Raw genomic sequence first — 11,431 nt, 5'->3', positions numbered from 1 at the left:
TAATCACCCCTAATCGCACCATTTACGATATAGAAATTATATGCATACATTGTCTGTAGCATTTTCAAACCAGCATAGGAGGACACCCCATCCTTAAAGGAACGCTTCATAAATCCTTCAGGGGGATCTATTAAAGGGGGGTAGAGATGGAATTTAATATATAAGCTATTATCATCCTGACCAATCCAGGCGTTAAAATCTCCAGCAACTATTAATGGAACGCCTGGAAATTGCCAACGAAGATCCTCAAACAAGTGATCTAAGTCCTCCCATGTTTGATTTATTATTTCTTTATGGCATAGGGGGGGAATATACACATTTACCAGGATAAAAATTAAAGATTCAACCTGAATGTGAACAACCAAGACCAGGTTGCTCTTCGTTGATAACCTTCTGGCTTGAATCGCCAGGGATAGTGAAACAAAGACTGCCAGGCCACCTGAGGGCCTACCCCTCACGGACCCCCCACGAGCTGAGTGAGAATTCTTCCAAGATGCTTCAAGTGCGTAAACCTGAAAACCTTCCACAATAAATTCCTCAGTCATCCAGGTTTCCTGGCATAATACAATATCAAAGCTGTTTACATAGTTAATAAATGAGGGGTCTGACAGTTTAGGTTTCAAACCTGCAATATTCCAATTTACAATTCTCAAGGCATTAGATGTCGAAACACTGAGTCAATTTCCAATCCTGGATATAATGCCAGGCTCTAAGGAATCCTGCACCGATGCAACATTGTGAGTAGAACCAAGACCTTTAACAGGGGTAGCTTCTAAAGATAGTTCTTCAGGGAGGGGAGATTGCTGATGGGCCGTATCCAGAGCGGTAGTTTCAAAGGGTTCTATATTTCGTTGAATAATTACAGATGGATATATAACCCCAGGGACCGTGCTTCTTGGAGGGTTAGCCTTTGCGATTAAGCCTGACGGTTGGTTGTTCTTGGATTCCTGTACTATGATAGAGGATTCTGAGGGGATAATGACTAAATCCTGAGTATAAACACAACCGTTCGAGTTGGACTCCAATGGAGTTTGAGAAGTCTCTAAAGGAGGGGTCACAGAGTTAACGGAATTTGGTTCCAAGGAAGAGAAAAAAGCAGCAAAATGGGGGTCAGTTGCCAAACCCGCCCATTTAATGGGCGGCGAGCAATTAGTAGTCAATGGAATGGGTACCGCTGAGGAGTTATTCATATCGTGGCCGACAGAATCGACCTCATTGAGTGACTGAGTGCTATCTAACATAATAAGGTCGTTGACCCCTGGCTTCCTGACTTGGGGGTCCTTGACTTTAAGTTGTTGATGTACTTGGTCACCTCTCTCCATTATAGCCAAGTTGTCTGCTAAAGCCACAAGTTTGCGAGCCATAACTAATGGGTCCTCAGATTGAGACAAATGATCATCTATCTCTGCTTTGTTATTTGGGTCCGAGAGTAACATTGACAAAGGTGGTGTCGAAGGCGGCTGAACTTCTTGCTCAGAAGAGATACACTCCCCCACTTGAAAGGAGGATGCTGAAATCTTCCAGGTCTTCTTTGGAAGTTTGTCTGGTGACTGGGTGAGGCAGCAAAAGCCGCTTGCTGATATCTCTGGGCAAAACGGCCTTGAGAAGAATGCACTCTGGAATTCTGGCTCTCACAGAGTGGGTTAATTATCTCATTAACGAACCATCTTTGTGGCACAATATCAAATTTGGCCAAATACAGTTTTCTTCTAATTAGCCGCAAAGGCACTGTAGAAGACGCGAAGGTAAATAATATTCTCCTATATGCACTAGAGGGCTGAAGGTGTTCATATTTCAAAAGCTCCTTGGGATTAATCTGCAAATTAGTTAATTGTTGTAAAGATTGCAGTATCTTAGCTTTGTAAGTCCATTTATCAAAGTTACATGGCAGGTGGCCAGTCATGAGGCAAACGCAATTCGGGTCAAGCCTGTAACTGACTTTCTTGGGCAAACAATGAGTTAAAGGAGAAGGAGACTCGAATATTCTAGTCTCTTCATTTTTGCTGAATGCCTTAGATCTACGGCCATCATTAGGCAGACTCTGTTGCAACAACTCCCTTGAAATAACATCCATTTTAGATTCTAAGCATGAGGCCATCAGAATTATATAATGCAACGTGGCTGCAGTAAGAGAGCAAAATCGTGAAAGAAGAAAGTTCTGGTCAGGTAATTTTCCCTTAGTTTGTATTTCAGGGAAAGTTTCCTCAAGGAAATTTATTACCTCTTCCTGGTGATCCTCCTGCAAATCCTCCTGGTCAGCCAATAAATCAAAACGATTATAAAGAGGTATAGTTGGTTTGTCCTTTGAAGGAATTAAAAAGGCATCCAGCTTCTGTTGTTTAGAGGAGCATTCCGTAGGCTGGTCTGGGGGAGAGGAAGGGGAAAGGGCCGCTCGCGTTCTTTTCTTCTTGGTCATTATAACTTATAATCAGCAAAGCTTTTACAGGGAGGCAGTCAAAATATAGTCTATCTTCCAGGCCGGAGATAAAATGCCAGTAAAAAGCCCAGAAGGTTTAAAAAAAGATTCAAAATAGGTGGAGGCTGACGGAGCTTAATAGAAACACAACTGCTCCGGTAGAAAGCACCATCGGAAGTCGCTTCTCCCCACCGCAATTCCCCAGCATTACCGGCAATCTCCCTCCCCAATTTGTCAGCTTTGTTTGGGGGGTTGTCTCCTCTCCTCCTCCTTTCCCCTCAAAGCCAATCAGTTTGTCGTTTTGAAGCCAACTAGGGTTAGCGTAGGATTTTATAACACTTTCTCCCTCGCTCAAGCTCGCAGTCTGGAAAGCACCCAGATGCTACAACTGTACAGCCTAGCACTGTTTCACATTAAACTGCAAATGTTTAGTATGGCCACTAGATGGAAGTATAAGATTTAAAGATCTGTGCAGTGCAACCAAGTTAATGTCTTGAAAATGCTATTTAGACAGCAATCCTATACATGGTTACCAGACAGTAAGCCCAAATGAGCTCAATGGAGCTTACTTCTAAACAGACAAGCATAGGGTTGTTCCTTTAGAAGGCTTTATGTGGAGAAAGGAGTTTCTATAGTACCTTTGGATTGTCAAGAATAGGTGTTACAATAAGGTCAGACTCCATGTAGATAAGCTCTTTCACTTTGGATTCTATATCCTGCTGGCTGTAGAATGTGTTTTTATCCTAGAATATGAGCAAATAAAAGTATTTATAATAAACATTTCTGTCCAGTATTTTATTTAAACACAGCAGATATTATGAGAGAGCTGCTATAGCATAGCAGCTAAGAGATTCAACTGCAAATTGGGACTTCTCTGGTACAAAGCTCAATTCTGCCTACTGAATAGGTGGTCTTAGGCATGCCACTCCCTCTCACCCTGTTCTCCTGCTGTAAATGTGGTGCTAATACCTACTTACCTTGCGATAATACCAACTTTTCTTGATGTAACCCTTATGACAAGATAATACGAGAGGTGCTTTTCACACTCAAAACGTGTTATACAAATGCTAAATATTATTATGCAGCTACTGTGTATTACTTCAAGGCAATCCATTCATACCCATCTTGCAAACAGGGGTTTCCTAGCCAGCAACACACATGTAGAATGCCATACTCTTCTGACAACTCAATAGAAGGAATTTTAGGCTTCATCCTTGCTGCCTGTTCCTTGCTGTAGTGTGAAGCCCTTGTGCGGAGATCAGCATGTGCCACTCCTCATTGTACCGGGCAGCACATGCTGCCTCCAGTTTCCTTGTCTCCTGTGTCTCGCTGCTGCCATGCTCTCTCTTCCAGCACCAGACTTGTCTGCTTTTTGTGCAGGGGCAAGCACACAGCAGTGAACGACTGGCCAGCAGAATACATGCCTCCAAAAGAGGAGGGGGAAGACCAATGGTATATGCTCCTGTCTCTGATCCAGAAGGTGGAGCCAGCAAAGAGAGGCTACGCCCACACCAGGCTTGTAGGCAGGACTGGCAAGGGGAGAAGGCAGCATGTCGTAACTTGCCTCAAACGGTGAGGGGCAACAGGCCGCCTTTGCACAGTGACCACACAGAACTCAGTCTGTAGCCTCTAGTTCATTCCAATTCAGTCTATACTCACCTTTAGTGAAGATGGAGATGCTGCTGTGCGTACTGAATTTGGAGTCAGAACAGCAGCAGCGCTGTTAATTTCTACTCCAGTGCTAGTTCTAGGTGTGGGCCGAGAACTGAAAAACAGTACACACATGCAAACAAAATCAGAACATTAAATTCCAAGTGTTTGCTATATCCTGAACTCCCTATGCAACTCAAATTCATACAGCAGAACTGTCAAGATCTGAATTATTTTTCTCCACATATTAGTGTATTTTTATTAAATATTCCCCAAGATTATCTTTGCTACAACCCTGAACCAGGGCTTGGCAACCTTTCAGAAGTGGTGTGCCAAAGACTGTTTAGAGCTAGATATATTCGTACAGTGGTCCCTCGACTTACGAACTACTCGACATAAGTATTTTTCGAGTTACGAACGGCAGTTTTAGATCCGGTTTTAGATGCGGTTTTTTCGACTTACAAATTTTTAGATGGGGTTTCCTCGACTTACAAATTTTTAGATGGGGTTTCCTCGACTTACAAATTTTACATGCGGTTTCCTTGACTTGCCTGCCTGTTTACTGCCTGTTTATTCTTGAAAAGAAATGTTCCTGTGCAGTTTGCAAGCCTTACTGGGGGTCTGGGTCTTTTTTCTAGGCTCCGGAACGCATTAATCCGTTCCCAATGCATTCCTATGGGAAACCGCTTTTCGACTTACGAACTTTTCGACTTACAAATGTGCATTCGGAACGGATTAATTTCGTAAGTAGAGGGACCACTGTACTGTGAAATAAAGGACCATACCAGTGGGGAGTGCAAGACCCTCCCCACAGCTTACCTCCCTCCAAGCATAAACTTGTTTGCAGTATCCAGGCTCAACTGAGATAAAGGTGACATCAGGGCACAAACTGCAGGGAGGCTCTGGGTGAAGGTTTAGCCACACCCTGCCTGCATGGTCCTTTAAAACTGGACCCACTCCTACTTTGCATGGAATTGGTGTAGACCAAGGTCACATATAATTGGAGTTCCATCGCTCAAAGAAACTGCACACACTTTGTTACATAGCAAATATCTCATATATATGCTAGTCCAAACGTAAAGAACAAAGTGATGCAAGCGACAAATAACAAAAGTGTTCAAGTCAGACTATTTTGATACTACAAGATTTCCAAGGAAGTAGCAAGTTTTACAATTTTTCTCTTTATGTTTAAATCCCCTTGACAACTTTTTACTCTAAAAAGTGGGTTGCAGTTCAACTAATTTAGAATTTCCTCACCTCTCCAAAACTGTTTTTAGGATGTATCTTTATAAGTGTTTGGTTATTGGTTTTTTCATACCTGAGAAGAAATATAGACTCATTTGATTCACCATCAACGGCACTTTTAGGGCGCAAATCTTCTGGATTTTCTGCCAAAGAGTAAGTGTCACTTAGTCCAGTGTTTCTGAACATTTTTGCAGTCATGGACCGGCACATTTTTCATGCACAGTATTGTGGACCAGCAGTTAGTAAGGGGGTTGTCCCTCTTGCCCCCAACCCCACGCCCAGGCACCCAATTTTGGGTAGATCTCTGCAGCTCATTTCCAGGCAGCCCTCACTGCTGGATAATGTTCATTTCAAGGAAGTGAAATGAATGTTATCCAGCAGCGAGGGCTGCCTGGAAAGGAGCTTCGGAGAGATTCCAGTGGTCCCTGCTGGCCCAAAATTGGGTTTTTTGGGGGGTGGGTGGGTGATTTTTATTAGTGATGCTTCACAGACTGGTACCCAACGCTTTGCGGACCAGCACCAATCCACAGACTGGTGGTTGAGAAACACTGACTTAGTCCAACCCAAACAGTTTACAAGAAGGTAGTGTTTCAAACATACATTTTAGTTCTGATTTTCCATTACACTAATACATAACAAAGTTGTCATCTTACCAAGCTTGAAAGATCTGTTAAGTTTGTTTTCTGTTCCTGGAGAGATACTAATGTCTGAATTTCCTTGACTGTCTAAGTGATCCTTATACTTTCCAGGTGTAAATGGTTCACCATTTCCACCACTGTTGAAACAAAGGACAATTAAATGCACCTTGAAGCCAATACAGATTTCACTGTATTTTATTTAGGACAAAAATTTTAACAGTTGAATATTACTGCATAAATACCTGCATTTATTTATACATCAGTTTAAAAGGTTGCATTTTAAACAAATAGATAAACAACATGCAACGGGAACATAGTTACCATGGGACACGGTCGGACATTTGTTCCAGAGCTGCCAGTTGGGAGGGGGAAGCCTCCCATGCTCCCACTCCTCAGTCTCTGCAGCTGCTGACTCCCTATGCCATGGCTCATCAGCATGCAGGATGAGCAGGTTACCACCACGTACAGATGAGCACTTCTCATCCAGTAAATAAGCAAGCAAGCAGGCACACACAACACAGAGGCAGCCAGCAGAACCCAACAAGAGGAGCCACAACAGCGCCTCAGTCGGTCTGCCTGCCTCAGCAGGGACATCTGGCAAGATTAACATAGGAGGAGGGCAGAAGAGTGAAGACCCATAGTGCGACCAGAGAAAATGTGTGTGATTGGTGGTGGGGCTGAGCGTAGGCATATGGTGCGGGGAGATGGATAGCAGAGCCAGGCATCTAAGTCTATTCAAAATGAACATGGAAGGAACCTGGACATTCAAAAAGATCATAGACACATCTGCAGAACTAAAAGCAAGAAAGAGGCCACTGCATTCAACCATGGGTGGCATGGTACCATACTTGGGATAGGAGCAATTTTAAAATTGTTCCTGATTAATATCTTTGTTTTGTTTTCACCATGTCCTTACAGTTCTTCTGCAGTAAAGAGAAGATAGTAAGGGCCATCTTCACTTCTTGTTCCAGGGCCCACTCCAACCTTGCTATGCCCCTGATGTGCCACTATGCCGTACAGAATTTAGTATGTAGACCTTGTCTTGCATGAAGAGGAGAGCTGGTTTTGTGGTAGTAAGCATGACTTGTCCCCTTAGCTCAGCAGGGTCCACCTGGGTTGCATATGAATGGGAGACTTGATGTGTGAGCACTGTAAGATATTCCCCTCTGGGGATGGATCCGCTCTGGGAAGAGCAGAAGGTTTCAAGTTCCCTCCCTGGCTTCTCCAAGACAGGGCTGAGAGAGATTCCTGCCTGCAACCTTGGAGAAGCTGCTGCCAGTCTGTGAAGATAATACTGAGCTAGATAGACCAACCGTATGACTCAGTACATGGCAGCTTCCTATGTTCCTATGTTGTTCCACGCTCAAGCCACATAGGCACTATACCAATACACATGCTGATTGTTACCAGTCCAAATTGTAAGATAGGAGCAAGCAAATCAGTTCAATTGCCACAGTCCAAAAACTGTGATGATGACACCAACTCCCATGAGGGTAATCCCTGAGGTTCTTCCCGAGGTACTATTCTATTCACTTTCCATTTAGTGCCACAATACAAAATCAGTCACAGGGACAACGGGGCTGCATCCAAGAGTGTAAACTACTTCCAGAGATGTAGCCATGATAGTCTGTCACAGCAAATACAAAATTTAGTCTTGTGGCACCTCAATGACTAACAAATTAATTGTGGCATAAGGTTTGAGAGCTCACTTGTCAGAAATATGCAAGATCTGACACCGTGGGTTCTGACTGCAAAACATTATGCAATAATAAGGTGTTAGTCTTTAAGGTGCTACAAGATGCATTGTTTACCCCCCAAAAATGTACATTTCATGAACAAAAACATTAAGCAAAAACAGAAAGTAATAATGACAATGGTATCCAAAGTTTTCATGTAGTCTACGGTACCTGGAACTTGTGTCTTGGCTAGACAGAGATTCCCTGGGAGTTTGGATAAAACAATCTTTCCAGAAAGGATGTTCTAACAGCTCCGCCCAGGTCAGTCTTAAATATAAGGAAATCAAGCAAATGGTTATAATCTCCTATACAATCATTTGAATACCACAAATCCCCAGCTGTTGAAAACACTTTACATAAATGTGTATCATTTATAAATAGATCTTCAAATTTTCATTTTACCTCTTCTGAGGATCCTTTTGGAGCAAAGACTTAAGCAAGCTAAGGAAGTCTGGAGATGGTTTTAAAGGTGCAGACCCTGTAAGATAACAACACTGCACATTCTGTTTGTAAACAAAAATTATTTTACTAAGCACTAAAGTTTAAAAGCAAGCAAATATTGTAAGCATACAATTAGAACCAATTCATGCATTATCTTCATGAGGAAATGTATAGAATCAAGCTACTTCCTGTATTGATAATTGTAACAAATGGTACCTAATGTATGTGACAGTGATGACAGCTGGAGATCATTCTTTTCATTCATTTCCCCGGGGCAGGGGGAGAGTGCATGTCCCACAAACGATTTCACTGGGAAAACCTAGGTGGCAACAAGCTTGATTCTACCCTCATTAGAAGGTACTATATACATAAGCTTTCAGATTGATCCTGCTTTCAGATTCTTTAAAAGACAAAAGCTGTTTTAAATTGCTTTCAACAGACAACAAAGCTGTTTCAAATTGCTCCTGCAGCGAAGCCAATTATTTTAAAAATGTCTATTAGAAACATATATATATTACGTTAGCTAGTCACCATCTACAAGTCCACTTTTACAAAATCCAGCAAATGTTTGTCCTTCTCAATGTGCCATGAAATGACAACTGCACAACCCCAAATCTAGGATTTATTTTAGCCAACACTTTCCACTTTTCAGTTCTTCTACCAGCCAGTTCTTCTACCAAATCACTTCCACTCTCCATCCATCACACCGAGGCACTACTAATAACAGCTTTCCAGTGCTTGCTTCCTGTCTTCTTTCAATTGCCTGCAAGTCACTTCCATGGCATTTTTGGACATATGGAGATATGCATCATACTAAGACACCTTTGGTCACAAGGGGATGTCCGTCACACTAAACTGCTTCCAAATGTAAGCCTGACAGAAGATTGCACTTGCTCAGTAATGTGCTGGTAGTGGGACTAGAGTGGCTAGACGTAAAACCCATTATTTATTAATTTAATTTGAATTAATTATTTAATTTAAATGTTTAATTAGAACATTTTTTAAACGTCTGTATTAAGGAGGGGTGGATGTTTTTATTAATAAAAATAAAATGTTAAACAACAAAGCTTGAGATGTTCAGGTTCTTAAAATATCCTAGCTGCTCAGGACTCTCTTATAAGGATTTGATGCACTGGCAAAGATGTGACTACAAAGAGAAATACTGAATGTTGTGTCCAAAGGTTGTCAGAAGCCATCATTAAAAAGAAATATGCTGGCCCTTAAAGCTTCCTGCTAGCTACATTTTACATTAATTATTTTAGAGTATAAAATAAGTTTCTGAAAGATTTCCTTCTTGGACTTCTCCTGATGAGTAAAAACAGCCATTGTTGCCACGCCCACCTGGCTTAATTGCAACCCTGTGCATCTGTGATTTAATCTTGGCTTTTCATAATAACCATATTGTCGCCTCTGCTGCTAGTTGAGACCTCACCTAGACACATCTCTCCAAGTCAATAGAGAAAAAGATCAGTCTTTCTGATTGTGTGTTTCTGGTGCCCCCAGATTATCAGTGGGATTGCAAATACCACTGGGAGTGTTCACTGCCTCTGGGCACACACAGAGTCTTTCAGAATAGATGAAACTCGTTCACTCATGAGACTGGGAGGGAGTCTCTCTCTCTTAATGAACATAATGGCAAGGTCAAACCTGCCCACACCCACAGATAAGAAACAGAGAATTAATCCTTTTGCTGGAAATTGCTTCCACCCCTCAAGTTGTTGCTATATCATCCTTGCTTTTCCTTTGTTTGGGAAGAAATTCCTAGAGAATTCCTGAAAGAAACTTATTATCCAACAACCCTGACCGGGTGCCAAACCTTTTGTTTATGACTATCGCTAATATACAGAACAATGGACACACCCAGGATCATGCCCCCAGGCAACTTGTCAGCTATAAGACCCTCTCTTGCCCCTTTGTTCTTGGGGTACACGTACATTTTGGAACTAGGTCAGGTTCCATTCATGCGTACTCTTGGAGTACACATACACTTTGGAATGTTTTGCACATCATTTGTTTTGCTGTTGCCACCGTCCCAAGGACATCTCAATTTGTCTGTGCAGGACACACAGGACAAGGATGATATAGCGACAAGATATAGCGACTAGGACAAGGATGATATAGCTACAAGATATCTAGATAACTGGTAGCTTGCATAGTACACTTTAGTTTCTCTCTTCCCTTTTCCCTGGGAGATCTTTTGGAGTGCCTCCCTGGGAAATCAGAGCTCAGCCCATGCTCAGCACACCGCCTTGCCCTGTGGCCTAGAGTCTCGCCACTTGGCTCCCCACAACAAAAGAACTACACCTCCTTTCCGTGAAGGAAGCCTGCATCTACAACCCTCGAAACTCAATCTTCAACCTAGGAGAGGTAGCTATAGATCTGTGTCTCTGTCTTTACTAGCTTTCTTACCTATCATCCCAACTTGGTCCCTTATCCCTTAGCACTAACTCTTGAAAGTGAACTGGAGGCAGCTCAGAACCATTCTCAGAGCAGTAACCCCTTAAAGGGAGATAACTGAAATCATTGCCAGAAACCTTACTGAAGCACTAACTACCACTTTTAATCTGTGAATGTCTGTTACTCAATAAAACTTGGCTTTGCTTTTAAGGTATGTGTCTGTACTCTACCAGACCCTTCTGAGAGTCCTAATACTGGGGGTACAAGATCATCATTCTCATTGCCTTAGTTTATAATTTGGCTGTATGCTGGTTTGCACCAAAGTTTTATTTATTTGTTTGTTTCTTTATTTAACATATTTGTATACCACCCAGTCTCTAGTAGGTTGACAACAACACAAACCAAGAAACTTTACAACTAAAACTTAAAACTTCAAATTAAAATAACTATCCATAAAACTGCTAAAGCACTAAAAATCTTGGCTGAAGAGATGTGTTCCTAGATGTTTCCTAAAAGCCAACATGAAGGGAGCAGCTCTAATTTCAGCAGGAAGTATGCTCCACAGCTCTGGGGAAACTACAGAGAAGGCTTGCCTCTGGGTCATCACCAGATGAGCTGGTGACACCCTCAGATGAACCTCCCCTGAAGATCTTAATAGGCTGTGGGGTTCATAATAAAGGTGGCATTCTCTTAAATATCCTGGGCCCAAGCCATTAAGGCCTTTATAGGTAATAACCAGCACTTTGTATTTTTCACAGAAACCTATTTGTAGTCAGTGTAGTTCTTTTAAAAACCAGAGTGATATGGTGTCTTTGAGATGTCCCGGAGACCAATCTGGCAGCAGCATTCTGCACCAATTGCAATCTCCGGACTACATACAAAGGCAGACCCACGTAGAGTGCATTGCA

The 11,431-nt window shown here is 42.2% G+C and overlaps 1 protein-coding gene across 9 annotated transcripts in view; it reads right to left on the bottom strand.

Moving 5' to 3' along the window:
• Window positions 1-11,431, bottom strand: part of ULK4 (unc-51 like kinase 4) — a 370,052-nt gene that overhangs the window by 347,341 nt on the left and 11,280 nt on the right. For all 9 annotated transcript variants that reach the window (XM_053265063.1, XM_053265069.1, XM_053265068.1 and 6 more), the window contains exons 8-13: window positions 8,088-8,163; window positions 7,857-7,952; window positions 5,965-6,086; window positions 5,385-5,454; window positions 4,076-4,181; window positions 3,055-3,159 (exon numbers count right to left, since the gene is read on the bottom strand). In XM_053265063.1, coding sequence (XP_053121038.1) covers window positions 3,055-3,159; window positions 4,076-4,181; window positions 5,385-5,454; window positions 5,965-6,086; window positions 7,857-7,952; window positions 8,088-8,163 — 575 coding nt within the window. The remainder of the gene's footprint in view (window positions 1-3,054; window positions 3,160-4,075; window positions 4,182-5,384; window positions 5,455-5,964; window positions 6,087-7,856; window positions 7,953-8,087; window positions 8,164-11,431) is intronic.

The sequence above is a fragment of the Hemicordylus capensis genome, chromosome 6, assembly GCF_027244095.1.
Source record: "Hemicordylus capensis ecotype Gifberg chromosome 6, rHemCap1.1.pri, whole genome shotgun sequence".
NCBI classification, from domain to species: Eukaryota; Metazoa; Chordata; class Lepidosauria; order Squamata; family Cordylidae; genus Hemicordylus; species Hemicordylus capensis.
Note: the sequence above shows the minus strand (reverse complement) of the source record. Positions and strands in the feature narration are given on the sequence as shown.